The sequence below is a fragment of the Ptychodera flava genome, chromosome 16 (genome assembly GCF_041260155.1).
Source record: "Ptychodera flava strain L36383 chromosome 16, AS_Pfla_20210202, whole genome shotgun sequence".
In the NCBI taxonomy this organism is placed as follows: domain Eukaryota; kingdom Metazoa; phylum Hemichordata; class Enteropneusta; family Ptychoderidae; genus Ptychodera; species Ptychodera flava.
In genome coordinates this window covers 7,021,606-7,041,370 of record NC_091943.1, presented here as the reverse complement: position 1 = coordinate 7,041,370, position 19,765 = coordinate 7,021,606, and the positions used below count along the sequence as shown (strand labels likewise).

General features: G+C 35.5%; 2 protein-coding genes across 12 annotated transcripts in view; both read left to right on the top strand.

The window, feature by feature from the left end:
- Positions 1-19,765, top strand: part of LOC139152663 (E3 ubiquitin-protein ligase TRIM45-like) — a 401,328-nt gene that overhangs the window by 172,834 nt on the left and 208,729 nt on the right. The gene's annotated exons all lie outside the window — the stretch shown is intronic.
- The window catches only part of LOC139152655 (ras GTPase-activating protein nGAP-like), a 160,114-nt gene that overhangs the window by 88,573 nt on the left and 51,776 nt on the right, over positions 1-19,765 (top strand). Inside the window, exon 1 of one of the 11 annotated variants that reach the window (XM_070725928.1) lies at positions 9,496-9,544. The exons of 8 other annotated variants lie outside the window; for them this stretch is intronic. In XM_070725928.1, coding sequence (XP_070582029.1) covers positions 9,511-9,544 — 34 coding nt within the window. In that variant the 5' untranslated portion in view covers positions 9,496-9,510. Of the gene's footprint in view, positions 1-9,495; positions 9,545-15,230; positions 15,411-17,466; positions 17,491-19,765 lie in introns of those variants that run through there. 2 more of the 11 variants (XM_070725922.1, XM_070725931.1) reach the window with 2 other exon arrangements.

Below are 19,765 nucleotides of genomic sequence, written 5' to 3'. Positions count from 1 at the left end.
AACCCAAGGAGATGTGGTTTCGTCTCTGATTTACGACATTTAAACACTCACCACTCTGCTTCAGTTCGCTATCCATTATGAAAACCAAATTACAAAATTGACAGTCAGTACAAGTTCAGCGTGCAGAAAGCCTTAATTTCCCACAATGCATTTCTGCTACTGGATACACTCCAAAGTCGCTGCATGTAGTCGATTATTATGAATGAGAATGCCAGGTTTTTTGTAAAAAATGTTTGTAATATTTTCCTACAGAAAACAACTGCTAACCACAATCCTCCACAGTGACCGTTTCAAGTTCTTCAAAAAATGAAAACGTATAAGACTATAAAAGTAGTACCTTGTGTGTTTTGTGACAGTAATATCTTGGCCAATGTGCAGCTTTACAACATTTCTACTTTTCCCGCTATTTTTACAACGTTTTGTTGAATCATTAAATTCACTTTCAATACATCAGACTAAAATGCTGTTTGACACAACATATAAGCAAGGAAGTTTTGCATCATTTTGTTGAAAAACAGCACATAAGAGTAGATGGAACGGACGTAGATACACTCTCTCACCCTTTTTAACCTGATAAATATGTGGTGTTTGCCATCAATGAAACTGGCTTGACTCTTTCACTCTCATGTGTTTGATAGTGGATCCAAATTTACCAATGAACACAATATTGTTATGTGAAAGTGGGGTATGGAAAGGAAAGAGTGGGCATAAAAAGGGGACCAGAGAGCATGACAACATTTTAGGAGGTGAAAATGGTTTTTCAGCTCCATACTTAGGTCAAATGTCAATTACAGTTGCCTTGTGTGTAGTAGGTTGTTGATGCAACATAGCAGGAAAGAACAAACAATGCTGTTTGTTGATGGTTTGAAGCTGGGAGACTCCACCAAAGTTGTGACGTGAGATCGCTATTCAGTGTGGCTCCAGCACAACATGGCAATTGTGTCTGTGGCGTATAGCCTCTCACAATAAAATGCAAGCAAATAGTTTTGTTGGAGTCTGGCTGGCAGTATTCAGAGCATAGAACCCTAGACAATTGACAATGGAACTACTCTGCTGTCAATATTGGATGGTAGAGTGTTTGTCAGTCAACAGGAATATTGTCAGCCAAAGAAATTGAAAGAATAAGCATTGACTGCCTTCAATGAATGAAAACAGATTTAAAAGAGAGATTGAAAACAAAGTGTTGAAGTTAAATTCCGTTTCCTTGCTGTTTCTGATTCAAAAGGTCAGAATCTTGTTTCAGCATTGAACAGGAAAGAAGAATGGTTGTACAATTGTGATTTAACTTTGAAACATAAGTACATATAAATTAATAAAAAGAAAGCTAGCAGCAGACGAGAAAAAATGCGAAAACTATTTTTGTTCACGTTCTTTGTTTTCTTTGTAAGGTCCATGTAACTGTAGTAATGGGATATTCATGCAAATTCCATGTCAATTGTTCATTTATTCGTTTGCCGAACAATCCAACATTTTTTCTATTAAAAAGCTGAAATCACGGTGATAATTAATACAAATTTTACTTCTTAAAAAGATTCTAGATGAAAACAACTGTTTGTTGCCATTATCTACTCATTCAATTCCATCATAGCAAATAATAATATCAGTATCAGCAAGCCACGCACCGTACATGTACATGTGTGCTAGTCAAAGTTCCATTCAAGGCCAGCCACATCAGCGTAAGTATTAATTTTTAAGTCCATCATTTAAAAATCCAAACTAAATATCATGATTTATCTGTGGAAGAGTTCTCCTTAACAACCAATTTTGGACTGAATTGCGAGTTATTTCTGTGAATTTGATCACTCATAGATTCCTTTACGTGTCACAAGTTAAATGAAATTTGTAAAATTTGCATATTTCTCACCCATTCTAGATTATGGTGCAATTCAATATAGCTATACTAGTAATTTACCCCCTCAGGCATCAACAATTCTTATATTTTAGCTTGCAGAGCAGCGTAGAGTTTGTGAATGGTGTGAAGTACCATAGCTGTGAAAAAGGACACTTCAATTGGAAACTTTCATGAAAATTGACAAGTTGTAAACTTCAATTAATACTGTTGGATTTTTTTAAACATTTTGGCACTGTAAAGTCTCATCCCTTTCTGGCAATAATGCCAAATAATTGTAAAGGTCAAAGGTATCTGAAAGGTCAGAGGTCATTCTGGGATATAGAAATGTATTTGGAGTAAATGAGTCATCAGCAAGCACATGAATGGAAGTCTTTGTAATTCTGAAGTGTGTAGTCTGAAGTACTTTTATGAATATTACATGTAAAACACATTAATATCAGTGATTTCTTGATGCTTTTAATTTCCGTGTGTTTTATGAATTACTTTACTGTATTTGAAATCTTTGCGATCTGGTAAGAACGCAAGCTATTTAAATTGTTGAATTTTTGAAAAGCAGCAATTATTGTTCGTGAGAGGAAGTATTAGTGAGAATACAATACAGCAAAAATTTTACATTATGAAAAAATATAACCTGAAAATAATTTCAGTTGATCGTTTTGATTTATTTGATGTATGTATATTAATATAATATTTATTAGTTGATATTAAATGCCATTTTTATGATGATGAAGAGTAAACAGTCTGAAAAGGATCATGAAAGATAGATGGTCAAATATTTTCTTCCATAGCTATCTTATAGTATATTTGAAACTTTGGACATGGCTGTTGCATATAGCTACATATCACCCAGGAGCTGTCATCAGTAGATGGCATGGACTTGTCAAATCTGTTTCAATCATAAATCATCATGCTGAGTTTTTTTTTGTCAATTATCCGAGTAAACTGTTAAAACAGGAATATGAATTCGGTTAATGTCATGTCCTTTGTAGTCTGAGTGTTCCGCGCTGGTCATAAATCATGAAATTCACAATAGGCAAGGCTTGTCCTGCCAAATCAATCTGTCATCTCCATTGTTTATTTTGGAAATGAATACTCATCTTAATTTTCCATCAGCTAAAATGAAACACAGCGATATTCAACACCATTGCCTTTGATGACCTGGTTTCTATGGTTACCAATGTGATATATTTTAATTATATTTCCAAGACACTTCCACAAAACATTTTGCAACCGTAATGACAAAATTAACTATTAGCATTTGATCTCTCAATCAAACAATGCATTTCAACTAGTCTGTGCAATTATTGACACTGGAAATGCTGCAATAGAAATTTAAGACGAATACCAATGGGCTTGCCCCATTTTTGTTTGGTTATGGCAGCATATGCCAGCACATTTATCACAATCTGTCGCAGTCTGTGAATAAAGTTAATTTCTTGATTATATAATGTTAAGCCCTATTGGAATTAATCAAATTAAATGTAGTTCTTAATTTTGGAGGTCATTATGGGTATCAATTTATAACTTTATAATGTAATGCTGCCTGGAAAAATTCATGCAAATTTTTAGTTGTGTGCACGTTTGTAGCAGTAACATAAGATTGTTATGTTCTGGTAGTTCAAAGGGAAAAAGCTGAAGTACTTTCTAGCAAGTTTTATGTCTCAAGCCAGAGATAGGCAGGATGTTGCAATATTTCCAGTGTTCTTAATGGCTTGGAAAACAGATGACTGACTAATTTACATAACAATGTGTAATTTGCATATTCTTCTGTTTTGGAAATATATTCTTTTTGTAACAGTTATTGACATATGAATAGAATGCTCCAAAAACAAGGGTTTCATGAATTTTAATTTGTAGAATATTAGAAAAATATTTTTAAAAACATCAATTTTGTTTCATTTAGTTTCTTATGTCAAATTCAATCCAGATATTCTGCATTTTACGTAATGTCCCACATTTTTAATGTTCAGAAATCTTTTTCGAATACATGTTCATTCATTTGTCAAAGAAACTAGCACAAAATCTGATTTAGCATCCCATGTGGCATATTCACTACATAGGACATTTGTGACATCCCATTCTCTGGTTTATCATCAATCACTTTGCTGCTAAAATGTCAGCTGACTGCATTACATAATGCCCTGCCGACATGCATATCAATTTGGATGTATGAATGGCCAAGATATTTGCATATTAAGTAAACATGGAAGGTGACCTCAAGTAAAATCCCATTATCTGTGAATGGGAATCAAATATCATTCAGCTGTCTGGCCATATTGAATAAAATTCATGTTTGTCGAAACTCATCAATATTTCAGAAATTCAATAATCATCACAAATTGAGTACAATTCCCAGTTTATAATCATATTGTATTGAACAATCAGAAATGTGGAATGTAAACAGTTAGTTCCATTAATCTAAATATTTCTGATTAGGATAAAATTAATTGCTTGTCTGTTAAAGTTATTTGTTACTTTATACTCATGATGAAGATAAATTTGTTCTACTCTGAACCAATGGCTGTCTGAGACTCCATGTTATATTACATACATGGTACTCTAGCTATTAGATATTCATCAAGCCGTCAATGCATTTAGGTGAAATGAAATTAAAGTAGTTGTGAAACATAAGACATTTTCTGTATGTGCTATTTGTTGATGGATTTTTTGTCCAACATCATGATTTCAGGTATGTGTCATAAAATTTCAAAATTCTACATGGCAAAATAGGTAGCTATCATCAAAACAAAGTTGATGATACAAATCCGTGGTTTGATTATCAAATGTAAAGCCTGCTTGCTGTTGTAGGTACTACTCAGACTAAGGTCGGTAGATTTATACTCTGTGTAGTTCAGAATTAGAATTTCCCATCAATTGATTCAAAATTAATGTATTTCTATTCCATACAGCCAGCTATTCAAACACAATTAATGATAGATGATGAAAAATTTCAATGTATGATATATGGAATGTTAAGTCAAGAAAGTTATTTTTGCAGCATATAGTGTCATAAGCTTGTCAGTAGTTCCATTTCTGCTTCATTTTTTTCTTTCAAAAAATTTTATGTTTTACAACAGCTGAGATTATGTTTAATTGCTTTCAACATTTTGAGTTTCTTATCCACTGCAGTAATCCATCAGTGTACTTCATAATTGAACCAATTTCAATAAACTAATACCTTACTTGGAAATACTTTTGAAATTTGCTGAACTTTCATTTCATCTTTTGTTACATAAAGATAATTGAAATAATGGAACAAATATTTACGTTCTGTCGTCAAATTTCAAACATAAAATCCATTAATGTGTTTGTCAATATTTGCCACGATAATTTGATGGCGTCTAACATTAATTACTAATTCTCTAAATGATTAATGGAAGTGATCAGAGTTTTTCATTTGCGAGCAGCTTTACGCCTATTTTGAGGCAGGGAATATTTTCACATTGAGGTCTTTCTGGTCTATCCTGCGGTTGTATTTCGAGATCTGGGATAGCCTGGCGTGTTCTCTTTTCCTGTGTGTCGTGTCGTGTCAGAGGAACTGGTAAGTCCGAAACTCGGTTGTCAGCTGTGCGTCAAAGAAGAGTCTAGTGTGAATGAACTTCCTGTCAGTGCATCTGGGCAGCCAACACATTGAAAATCTTATCTCAGCAAATCCAGGGTTTTTCCTGTATTTTGACAATGCAGTGGTGTTTTGTAGAAAAAAACACATAGGATGAGCTTTGCTGTTTTTGCTTAGTCAAGTTGCATGCGTTTTTGAGGATTTTTGTAATATGTTAGTACTTTATAGTGATCTTCCTTTTGCAGTGTGTTAGCTAAACTTGATATTAATGACATAACTGGCTAACACTAGTGAAAGAATGGTGCGAATTTTACTCCTGCTAGGCGGTGTTAACAGTCTCTTACAGAAGATTTGAGGTCATCGCACTGTTTATTTTGGAATAACAAATGTTGAGAGGTTAAAACACTTGTGTCCTGATGAGCCTGTCTTCGATACAGTGTTTTTACGTTCACGTTCCAGGGAGGTAAACATTCAAAGAGTGTTTACTTCAACTTTCATCCTGAAATCAGAGCTGGCTCTCATCGTGTTCGATACATCATCCTTGCATATGCCACTCCTCTGTGCGTGTACGCATTGTATTCAATGATGTGTTGATAACTAGAGTCAGTGATACTGCCCTCGACCTTGAAAGGCCTCTGAGTTGAAGAAAGAGTGAAACAGAATCCGTGTAACCTTTAGGTTATTGACTCTTTGATGTGCACAAAATTGCACCAGCATTTATGTTCCTCTACAAAATAAATTGCAATGTCGTAATCTTTATAGAAGTTGAATTACTGATTTGAGTGCTATCTTTTAATTTTTCAGTAGAACGTAAAATTGTCAATTGCTCAATTATCTGAAGTAGAAGCGAGATTATTGCAACTTGATACTGTTGATCTGTTTGTTGAACAGATTTTGTAAAAAAACTCATCAGATAGATTTCAGTACTATCCCTGCCTGACTAAGATTATGGCGGCGCCGTCTTCCAAGCCAACAGAGTGAGAAATAGCAAACTGGGTCATTGTACATACACTGTCTCTCTTTGGTGTACAAATCCTGGGGTACAAATACTGCAGTACATTGCAATTCCAAGCACACTGATGTCACCAAAGTGGACCTTATGACCTCTATAATATGGACGTCATGACAAGACAAACAAAAAAGCTGTCATGCAGAGACATCCTGACAACAGCTGCTAAGATACCCAGCTATCTGAACTCACAGAGATGACATGGTAAAGCATTCCAAGCTTTCCTATAAATCATATGTCTGATGATGATGATAATGATAGACTGCCCTCTACAGTTAAATTTAGGAAAGTATTAACTGAAGTGTACAGTGTTTACCACAGCACTCAATTCTAGCATGTGTTCCTTTTTGGCATGAACTTCAAAAACATAGTGACAGGAACTGCATGTTAACTTTCTGACATCGGTCATTGTAGTTATCGTATCAAGGTCAACACACAATAGCAGTGACTTCATAATCTTATTTTTAGAAAGTGATTTAAAACAGCATGAGAAATATTTTGGAAAAAACTGTCCAACATTCAAGCAAACATAACAGATAGAAGTGAAAACCACTTCCTGTAAAAAGTTACTAAAAAACAAAATGAGCACACATATGGAAACAGAGATAACCAGACTTAATAAGAATTTGTCCATGACTTGCAGTTAAGATAGTGCCACTTTGGGCATTTCTCTATTCTGGGATTTACATATCCAGGAGAACTTGTATTTTTATCCACTTTCTTGTTCAAAAACATTAATGTGTGTCCATGATGGACAGTAAGGCAGTTTGTAAATGTTTTTATTCAATGGTCAATTCATATTCAGTTGAAAATAAATGAAAACTCATTGTACCAGTGGTTCACTCATCAAAAATATTGTATGCCGTCAGAATTGTTGGTGTCAGGAGTTGATCTGTTGTCATTGTATTCTGTCTCATTATTCATGTATCGCCATTTCATTTAGTGAAATGGTTTGTAATAAAACTGAAGCTTTAAATCACCTATTCTTTATTTTCACACAACGGAAACACAACTCTTTGTTCCTTCGGTAAGCTCACGATCCACCAGTGTACAACAATTCAGCACCGATTCTTGCATGACCTCTGTGACCTCCTTTCCTGCCCTTCCCAAGCCCAGCCCCGGATCCCTTCCTTCAGCTCACTTGATTGGGATCCTTTCAACCAACTCACCCCAAGGACCCATTTTGTAATCTTTGATCATTCTATTTAGAAAAAAAAATGTTGAAAGGAAGGTCACTATAATCTAAAAAATCAATTGCCAAAATATCATGTGCATCTATCACACAGTCTCATGCAATAATAATGCTGGCTTTGTTTGTAATTGGTTTTGTCCTGTCAGTGTTGATTTAACCTCGGATAATATAGTGTTCTACTCTAATCTTTAACAGGGAAGCTTCAAAGGTGAATCTTGTAAATATCCAATTACTTTCTGGCGAAACACGTCTGATTGACAGATACTGAAAAAAGGAATGATGGATCAAGAGAATATATTCAATATGCATTTATTTAAATTATTTATTACCATTATTCATCAGATTGGAATCCATTGTTTATCGTACAATCATTAGGCCCATCATATTTCTGAATCTCCAACAATTATTTTCAACAAGTTAAAATCTCTGAATACTAGGAAAGCAATGTTAAAATAAATGAGGGAAAACTAAGAAAATGTCTGACTTCAATTTCGTATTACTCTCAACATTGAATCACACTGAAATTATACAAGCATTTAATGACAAATAGCAAATTTGCTGCAAGTTTTCATCAGTTATGTGTTCAAGTAGATATGATCTTAACGCTTTGAGTGCAAAAGTCAACTTTTGTTGCCTTCATAAAATATAGTGCAGACAATTTTTTTCAGATCAAGACAATTTCTTTTCAGATTTTTCCCAAAATTTTGATAAAAAATTGTAGTCAATGAAAAGTAAAATCTTTTTGATCCAAAATTACCAAAACAATTACTGAAAAATTCATGAAAATTTGTAAAATGTTGCATTAAAATTTAGGTGGGATTAAAAACTTCAAAGGGTTAAAAACTTCAAACTAAAAAGTAAATGGTTCTCCTTATCTGCAATATTATTGAGTTATCGACTAAGTAGACCTATAAGAGTCTTGTTTTTTCCGGATCTCAACATCTTTATCTGCACTAAGTCTTGCACTGGAAATAGTTGAGGTTTGGTATGTGATTCGTTGAAGAGTTTGAGGAGCTTGTTTGTTTGATGTACACTTTTACGCCAATTCTAACCACATGGTGTTAGAGAAGAGATGTTCTCAATACCACACATTATCAGCATTACAGTGACAGATACACAGCAAGGACATCACAAGATAAGAAATTAAATTTTGAACTGCCATCAATAAAATGTCAACATTAAAAGTAGCTGAACAGAAAAAGAAAGCAAGGGAAATAGAAGATCTTGAACACAGGCTGGTAATGTTCTACTTTAAAAACAAAATGTAGGAAATCATTATTGACAGTGCAGCCTTAATGGAATTGATCGTAGACCTTTAATGGAAATCTTGAGTGACAAAAACCACAGAACTCAAGGTGAATAGTAATTACATGTGTACTCAGTGATACAAACATGTTTAAGTGTATCTGTCATCACCTGTGATGAACCTGACATTGGTATTGACTTTGGCAATGCCATTTCCTGCCATCGTAGTGCCATGCATCTTGGCTGTCTTGGATTGCTAGATCAGGTGTTCTTATCAAGGATATTCAAACACCTGTTGGAGGTCTTATCAGTACTGATTGCTTCATACACAGTGACCTTTTGACCCCTATGTAATTGATGCTGGCCCTGATAAGAGTGGGGTTTGTGCAAGGCGTAACATGCAAAGCTGAAATAAGTATTATACATTTATGTTTTCTGAATGTAGTGTTTTGTTTGATAACCTTACACTGTGAAATGCTTGAAGTCTTTTGAACTTCACGTCATCAAATCTTGAGTTGCAACAACCAATAGAGTGTGGAAACCCGTGCAGTCTCACCAAACCACTCATTTCAGTTCTGTCTGATTAGCTGATTGGTATATTATCCCAAACTGTGTGCGGAAATTCCAAATTTGCTTGCCACAAGATATTTCAGATGCTGGTCTGTTTCAGAACATATGCTGAACTTGGTAAGTAAAACCCATCAGCAGTCAACCCTCAGTTCAATTCTTTTCACTGATATATCTTTTTTGCTTGCTATTAAACAGTTTTCAGCCCACTAACAGATTTTACGATTGTCAAAGTTGGTTACTTTGGTCACAAGTTAACCCTGTGTGGTAGTTTGCACTGGAAACTTGTGGACTTGTTGTAAAAGTTTGGGTCAAAGTTATCATGTGAAAACAGTATTCTACCAAAGTGTGTTTCCCGCCAGTACTTAGTACATACTGCTACATTGTTGATGGACATGTGGAACTTGCCCACAAAGTAACATGATCCAACCACAGCCAATGAGGACAACACTAGCATGAGCATTCGGGCAAATTGTGCCGTCTTTGAACACGTACACTACTCAAAGCTTCTGTGAACAATCAGTTCTGTTTTGCCAGCATGTGGATGCTATTGTACAAACACAGAGTTCAGGCATGCCAAGGGCACTGCAAAGGCAATTAGCCGTACTTCATCAGAGTAATAGTGCATTTTACACAAATCACTGTCGTAAATCTTTCGATACTGCCACAAATCTTCCCAGACCCCTCACCCACCCACTTCTAGGATATAACTTGTGCAGATCCTTTTACATCACATTCACTTGTATCACTTATAAATGCATGGTGTTGTGGAAGACACAGATTGCTAGGAGTCTGTCAGAAAGATCAGTCTGTCAAGAAAATCATGTGATTTAGAATTTCATCCAGTTCCTTTCTGGTTAAACTTTTCAAGTTTTAGTCTGAAAGTTGAGAAAGCCTTTGCGTATGCGGACTTTATGGTTTGCAAAATGATATCTTAAAGTTTACTGGTAGATTGTGATGTGTTACTTTTGTTTAGTTGACAGCTTTAAAGAAACAGATTTTAGTCCCAATAACTTTTGAAAAATTAGGCTTTAGTACCATCACAACAACCTCAGTGTTTTGTGCATGTGACAGTTTTGATTGACAGGTATGTTGTGAAGATTATCACAAGTATTACAATATAAATATCTTCTGGCTGCAAAAATTGAACCAAATGGTAAGGAGGCACAAGTGTGGTAGACGGCATCAAGACGAATAAGAAATTGATTTGTCAAATATAGCATGCTATGAAATACGAGTCTCCCACCTGTTAAAGCAGTGCTGGAGAGATCATCTGAGGTATCCCCCCCAAAGCAATAAATCTTAACTATGATAGTCTGTGTATTTCTGCTCCCTACATGAATGGTGTATCATTTCCATGGTGTTCACTTCACAATGCAACCAGCTTTTACGCATTTTGTAAATCTGGTGCTGATTTCAGTCAGCGCAGGAGCATCACCACAGTGGCTTGGAAATCCAGCACGTCCCTGAAACATAAATCGGGCCCTTTTCAGCGTTGTCAACACTGGAGCCAGACAGGTTGTCTAGGCCAACCTGTCCTGTTTTATGCTCAATTTAAACTCTTTGATGCAACAGTTGGATGCCGTCGGGTTTATGTGTAAACACATTGGTCACAAGCTCTTTAAGATTGTGTATTTCCCCTCTTCCATCGATCAACAAGGTTGTTTCAAGTTTCATGTCTGCTGTACACTTGAGTAAAAGAGAACAGGCTGACTTTGAAATGGTCATCTTAAAGTGACCTGAGTCCCTCTCTGTACACAAATGCATATTATATAAAATATGGATTTAGGAATGTTTCACTGATAAATCCTTTTTCACTGAGTGGGTTACCTTACACAACTGCCACTCTGAACTTACCAGAAAGTACAGCAATTTTCGATGAAATTTCTCCTCATTCTTACTGCATCTGTCACCAGTGACATTGACTTGAAATTTCCTCCATTGACCATTCATTGATAGTCTAAATACCAATGTTTGTTTTTAGATAATAAATTATAATAAATTATTTCCACATATATTTCAGTTAGAAATTGACAAAAACACGACCATCAACAAAATTTAATATGGTGAAAATGTTAATGGCAGTACAGTTGGTCAACATTGGCCTAGTTTATTCATAGAATTTATTAGATTCCTAGAAATGAATTCCTGCTTATCCAGACAGCAAGAGCATAAATTTAATCTCTTAGAGGCATTGTAAAAGATAACTGCGGCCCATCAAAGTAATTCCAGGAACACTCCTTGTAAGGATCTTGTGAAATTAATCACCACAAATTAAAATTTGATGTGGTATGTTTTGTGTGAATATGAAATGCATTTCAAACATAGTTGCTGCTGTATAACTTAACATCTTTAAATACAGGCCATGTTATCTGAAAACCATTAGGCATTTAAAAAACCATAAAATCTGATTGATTAAATTCTAATACTAAAATATTGTAATGTAAACTTGTTGTTAGAAATACTAGTACTTTATAGTCAAAAGTTGAGGAGAGATTATGGCATCATTCGGGTTTTCTGGTCGGTCCATACATGTACCGGTCCAACAACACAAAGTGATCTTTAGGATAGGATCGATCACCACAGGTCATCAGTGGAAGGGTTAAACTTTGGTGATCACTGGACGATTAATCCTTTGTTAATGTTCAAAGTTATTTTGTCCAAGAGCACCTTATGACAGCTGTGAGAGCAGTACTTCTTACTGTGGTGTGTGTCACTTTGTTTATGAAATCCTTAGGAATACCATTCACCCTCAGAAATATGTACAGAAGTGAATTTGCAAAATGTCTTAGTTAAAGAACCTGCAGAGAATGAAATGCCCGTGGAATTTGACCTCCATTTTATTTTTACCAATGTCAGCTTTATAGGAATCAAATTGTAAATGTCCAGTCCTTGCATGCTGTCCTCCCTGTGCATTCTGAGCACAATATTGAACTTGCAATTTTACACCTACTTGTTAAATTTTTCACTTGGCCCAGACCTTTGACAGACATTGTAAAGCAGAGTGTAAACCCATTATGCAGTGTAAAGCAAAGTGGTGCTTCCACAAAGACATTATGATGTCCAAAGTCTAGGAATGATGAAGTGTTTGTTCTGTGTTGCCGGTGTGTTTACCGTCAGTCTGGTTTAGGGTCGACTGTTCTTTTTCAGCCAACAGCCATCGTTTTAGTAGGATGCAGGGTCATAACTTCTCTACCAATTTTGATAATTCACGGTTTGCTTCTGGGTAATAGTCTGATATTCTGGTTGTTGTGGATAATATTGTCCTATGCACACACTTTTCAGAGTAGAATTGTTTTTCTCGAGGGTCTATGGTAGAATGCAGCATTCCTTGGTCCCTGTCTGCAATAATGGGATGAGCCGATTTATTATGGGTCAGGGGGTTATACCAAATCATCCTGGATAAACGGATAAATACTACTTTTCAGAAGTGGATTTCTTTTACTGGTTACATTTGTTTCAGTTACAACATATGTCAGTGATCAAAAGATTTAAAATTTATGTATCCGGAGATCTGAATACCATCTGGTAACGAGTCAAAATACTTGACTGAACTTTGCATGAGCTCAAGTAACATATGTGTAAAGTACAGATATCTAAAACTACATGTTAGAAAGCATAGCAATTAGCATTTATATTGCACGTATGTGTTTATTTTTGTAACCTACCTGTTTCAAAACTTTTCTAAGTCACCAACATTGTGGAAACATTCGGTCAAAAGTCTTGCTCACTGTTTATTTTTGTTGCCTACCTGTTTCAAAACTTTTCTACGTCACTGATATCCTCAACACATTCAGGCACAACACATACATGGAAGTCCTTCACAAAGTACTTTACCAATGTTTACATGGGTTGCTTTGTAGCCCTTGCTTCCAAGTCATTCAAGTAGTTTACATAACCTCACTCAGAGATTTGTGTTTTCAGTCAATGCCATTGTCATTGAAATACGGATGATGGATGACGTAGGTGGCCACGGCCAAATAGACTGTATTGTCACTCTTGTAAATGTCTTCCATGGAATAGAATTGTAGATTTCATTTGTCTCATAGATTTTTGTGTTTTCGTGTTTTCGTAGTTGTTTGTTACAGCCCCTGGATTGGATGTACAGTTCCCTGAAACGCTTGCTTTCAAAGTATGTGTGAAGGTCATACAATTCAAATTGAAAAACAACCTAGAACCAAAGTCTTGTGATGAAAGTTTTTATTCAGAGAGAATTATTGTGTAATCTGTTCATCTTGCCTCTGAGCAGCAAATTTGATTAAAGTTTGTCCATATTAAAGCCATTTCCTCTCTGCTTCAGCCCTTTCAGTTTTATCGTTTATCAACAGAGGCAGTAACATTTCATTGTGTTTGATGATGTCATGTTCTGTTTTTGCTGCTGATGATCTGTAGTAATAAACACATGGAACTCAATGATAACAATCCATGTCAGCCATTCAAATTGGGATTACAATATTATGAATATTATAGAGAGGCAAATATCTAATCATGTGACCATTTGTTAAGGTCACTTCAAGCCCTTCAAAGGGTTTGTCAGCAACAAATTCTCACCCAAAAATGATGAAAATTTGGTAGTTATAGATTCAAGTTATCACAACTATACCTACATAAATGTCTCTTATTTTTGATAAAAAAGAATGTTTTCACCCAGGAATATGTAACTATGATAATTTCAGTGTCCTTCAGTTGTCTAGTTTTCTGTAACTGTGTTTTGCCAGTTCTATTTATTTTTCTCCTTTCAAAATCTCAAAAATGTCATTCATAACATTTTTGTGGTTGAACTTTTTACGTTGTATAATGTTTTATCTTTACACCGTACAAAGGAAATAGCTGACATTTCCAACTGCGTTTGAAATCTTTTGTCTAGAGGGAAATTTCGTGACTCTGACAAGTTTCGCTGAAAGCTGCCTACGTAAAAGTCACTTGAGAGTTTTCCGTACAAAGAGACAAGAGAAAGGCTGGATTCTTTTGTTGTTGACCATTTTTACGATACGTTGAACCGTAAAAGGTGTGAAATTTGACTTTCTGTCACAGGACAATGGGAAACGGAATGTGATTCAGGTGTCGTTCCTGTTCTTGTGTCTTCTAGATTGTTCAAATTTCTGCCAAAGGGCTTTCTTTTTTTTTGCTTTCCTTTTAAGGTGTTGTGTCAAAGGTCATGCAGTCATGCATATGCACACGCAGGTTGTATTGTCAAAACACCTTTTCTACGAAGTGGATTGCCCTTCAAGCATAGTTGTGTAATAATCTGCGTAAGTTAAGACCAGAGCGCGCATTCTATCAATCATTTATAACACGCGTACAGTAATCTTATCTTGTTTTGCTGTATATGAACACTTGTGTCAAACTTGTTGCCACGTACGGAATTTGAGCGCGACAGAGGAAAGGAGGTTTCAGGTGCAACCAAGCGCAGACCCTGGTCTGAGAACACCATAGTTATAAATAGGAGCATTTACAGTGTAAAAGTTATCAGTGCGTTACACTTTTGATCGTGTGACACGCAACTGGGTGGTTTCATTCACTCGCTTGGAGGGTGAATCAGGAATCTACTGTTTTGAAGTTGCTTGCTTAATAAAGATTTTATAGTTGTATTTTTCAACAAGCTATGTGTACTTTTATATGTTTTGAGACGGCAGTGTTCCAGAAATCATCTTTTGGAAGTGTAGGCTATGTTTGTTTTAAGGGTACCCCATTCTATCCCATGCTGTGGCCACCATCCAGAAATGGAATGTTCCATTTACGTTCAACGACACGCCCCCTAGTCAAAAGGTCTGTCTACTACATAACTGCCAATACATCCTGTGTCACTAAGTTTGAACAAAACAGACAGTAAAGGGACAGTGTACGTACTTACCGCAGAAATTGTCAAACCCAGTGGAGGTTTTAACATGAGAAATGCGACACTCACACCAGAATAGAAGTAGACGGATTGTAAATTCCACGATGATCAAGGAAATGTTAATGTGTTTCAAAGGAAAGTCATCAGGTATGAAAATTTAAAGTTTGTTCGTGATTCGATATGTGGTTAGCTTGTAAATCTGTTATGGTGTGTGTTCTCTGTGTTTTGATATCTGGTTGAATCTTCATCCAAAGTAACCTAGCATTGAAAATGCCACATCATCTGTAAAGTTTTCCCAGACCTTAATAGCTTCTTTCATAAGTTATATCATCACTCAGTCTCTTTCTGTACATATTCATGTGGTATAACGGAACAATTTTCAAATGTGGATATGAAATCTGACACTTCACTTTGATGTTGATATTGCAACCTTCAGCTTGACCCCAGATAACCTTTGCAATGTGCCTAATGTTTCTCTTATTTTCATTTCTGTCAGACAATCGTGTTTCGTAGCAAACTTCATTTTTCACTTTAAAAAGCCAACGCCATAAAAGTACCCAATTTAGTTTTTTTCTTTGTCTTCCCACTTGATTAGCTCTTTTCAGAGTTCAAATATACTGCGCCAGTCTCATCTCACGTATTTTGTAACTAAATCAGTTTTGTCCAGATTGGGTCTGTGAATCATGTCAAACTCTCTCTATTACAGTCGGGCCCTTAATAAATTCTAAAGAAGCACTCGGATTAATCAAACCAAGAATTCTGATTTAATCTCCTCATACTTGTAGTGATTCCAACTCTCAGGGTCAATCTGACCTGTACGATCTAACCTGTACGGGATCAGTGCCGTGTAAATGTCCAAAGTAATGCTGCTATTTAGTCTCACACTGTTATTGTCCACTACTTTGAAAATAACTTTGCAGCGTAAGGCTAAAAACCATTCCTGTAAGAAAAACTGTTCAATTGACAGGGATTCTAATATTACAAAAACTAATATCTCATCACGGATCTATTTCTAAGATACATTAATTTTCCCTATTTTAAGGTTTTTTATTATCTAGTTAAGTGAACACCACCCTAAGAGTTCAAATCATGGAGCCATGACCCATTACCACTTGTCTACCATGATATAGAGATTATCATATTTCATCTTTGATATTTTTATTGGGCATTGAAAAATGAACTTCATTGAAAGGTTTTGCAAGCCAGACATTTCATGAAACAGATACCACTCAGACTGGTCTTTTGGAAATATTATGGTGCCTTACATAAATCATAGAGTTTGAGTTCATAGTTGTGTAATGTTTCCTCTTGGGAAGTCATTGGTGTTTCTTGGCTTCCATTCTTCAACTACTCGTTGTTTGTCAGTGTACAAAAAATATTGACTTGTCCTGTGGTGAAAACATTTAGCTGTCAACAGAAATTCATGACTTCAAAACAGATTTTATGATGTACATGTAGGGCAGATCTTGAGTTGAAGGTCAGGCTCTCCAACGTCCTATCAACAGCTCTCTCATTCCTACCTGCTGGCCCTTATAAATGGTATGACCCTCTTGCTCCTGAGTACAATGGGTCAAACCATACAACAGTGATAGGGTAGAATTTTGATGGTTGTTAAATATATAAGTCAACAAGGATCAGTCAAAACTACTAGTGATAATTCATTTAATACTGCCATTAAAAATTTCATATTTCCATCATGAGAATTATTTTTCAGTTATATTTTAAAGTTGTGGTGTCAGGCCAGTTTATTTGTTTATTTTTCATCTTTTTTTGTGAAAAACCTGTTCCCTTCATCATTTTGATGTACATGTATGCAGTTTACCCAGAGCAATCTTTCTTTAATTTTCTTTTGTCCAGCAAAAACTAGAATAAACATAATTTGTTTAATGAGCATTAATGTTAATTGGTTGAATAATAAATATGAAAGAGACATAAACGGAAAAACAAAGGGCCAATTAGACAGTGATGAGAATAGATTGGAATAAAACACAGTCGTCCAGAAAGAGGTTATATAAAGGTTGTTTTCTCAGGGATGAGGGTATGTGTTTGTATTAATGAGTTGAACAGCTGACGCCGTTGAAAGATTTAAATCCGGACAGTCCCAGGGACAAAGGTATTTAATGATTGGTGGCAGAGTTATTACCTTGGTAGGTTGAACATTTCCCTTTGGAATATTTGCTGTTGCGTGGATGTTCTGGAACGTTGCGTGTGCAGTTCAGCCGTGGAGGTATACGTTGATTTCCTTTGTTGTTCTCAGTGATTGACGGATGGAAGGTTTTGTATGAAAGAAATGGACGGATTCGGTTGTTCATGATGGAGAAAGAATTAATTGTTAGATTAGGATTTTTGAGAAATGGAGTTTTGGGAGATCAATCATGTGATTCAAAATGGCTGTTGTCATCAGAACCATGTCAGAGATGTTGAACCATGTCAGGAAGAGATGTCCTCATAAAAAAAAAAAAAAACTAGATTCAAAAACCATTCTTTCAGGATTTCTGTTAAAATATCATCCCTTTCCAGCACACAATTACGTTGGCCACCTCTCTTATTTTCTGATATTGGTTGTTTCAGACTGTTCAGTGTAAAGCTGTTTCGTCAGCTCTTTGTAACCTTTGTTTCTACCTGATACAAAATAAATTTTCAGAGAATTGGCTTTAAAAAGAGTCTGAACAACATGTCAAATAACAAAAAAAGGCTTAGAAAAGTTTCACAATGTATCCACCGAGAGGTTTGAATATACCACTATTGTATTCAAGGTCACTGCAGGCCATTCAGCTAACATTTTATTCTTCATCTGCTGTTGATCTCTCAGTGAAAAAAAATCTGAGAGAGAAAGACTGTATGAAAATCATGTAAAACTACAAAAAATACTTCATTACTGCTGCCACTGTAAATTCTCTGGATAACATTCCTGCCATGAAATTTTGTTCACATAGTAAAAGTGCTCTTTAAATTCTCAATTTCAAACAAATATTAATTTATTATGAATCAGAATTTGGCAGTGTTCCAGTATTTTCATTTAATCATTGGTTAATATCAGGTACATTTTGCTATAAGTGATGCAAGGAGTGACAGAGAAACCATCAGGAACTGTTTAGTGTATGAATAGAAAAATTAAAATTATCATTATCAGGTCAACCATGTGCTGTTATAATCTACGCCACAGAAAATGATTGTGTTCTGTTAAGCATAATATTCAAAAATATTGTATTGAAATATGTAATATTCAAAAATATTGCTCGAAATATTGTATTATAAACATAACAATTTCACTCAAAGTCATGTGACCTTTTTCCACCACTCCCACCATTGCATAATCTGTCTTTTTAACTGTATCTGCTGTAACAAAGACGTCATCTGTGTGCTGATTCCTAGAACCTGATACAGAAAAAGTTCCGTACTCCGGTACTTGGCAGGATCCTTGTAATCAAAAACCACTTATTTAAAACGTTGAGCTACTGATTTCAGTTAAACGGATACATGCTTGTTAAACATTGTTAAATACTTCCGTTATATTTCAGTTTTCATAACTGTGTGCGTGACAGATGATATCGAACTTTATCAGACTTGACGTATTCCAAATACTGTGAAAGTTTAACTTCCTGCTGATCGTTGACTTCTTCAGTTTCAGTTCCAGCTATCCTTGTGGTGGTTTTAACCTAACATCACAACATCTTTTGAATTGTTTACATTGAAATTGCATGAAATGCCTCACAATATCCGTAGAATAATGATGTAGAAGTGAGAAACCACAATTACACGTCATAAACCATACTGCCTCATTACCACAAGTTCACGCTCTAGTTTCAAATAGCAAAACCCTGAATTTTGAAACCTCAAATAACCCATTAGTATAAGCGAGGTCTTTTCTAAAAATACACCATCCAACCCTGAAATTCTCTTCCCTTTGAAGTTAAAGTTAACACAAACAGCGAAGGAGGGAACCTACCGGTATATTTCCCGTTTGATTGATAATAAATCCAGTCGTCTCCTTTTTCTTCAGATCCGCCATACACATTGGGATTTATGCTACAGGAATCAGGTTTTATCGTATTCACCAAACACGATGAGATCCATTTATGGATCTTCCTGGATTCTATTCAGAAATAAAACAACAACAGAGACCTTCTAATGGGCTAGAGTTAGGCACGATCTTGTCACCAATTTGGAAATTTTCAACCAAAATAAACTGTATTTTCTGGCAGAAGCTGTAAAACATACATCATGGAGAATGAATGGAAAGCTTTAAAAATATATTGTTAATGTTCAGAATGTAGCTCTCAGCAGAGCCCATTTTGGCGGCCATTGAACTTATTGACGAATTAAAATTATAAGGCAATGAATGAAAATCTTTTCTCCTTGATCAAAATTTAAATGATAATAAGGTTGTAGATTGCATGGACCAAAGCAGGTCATTGCTGATAACTCAAACATGATTCACTTCATATATGAAACAGGTAATTGACTTTACGGTCAACGACCTCTAAGAATGGCACATTTTT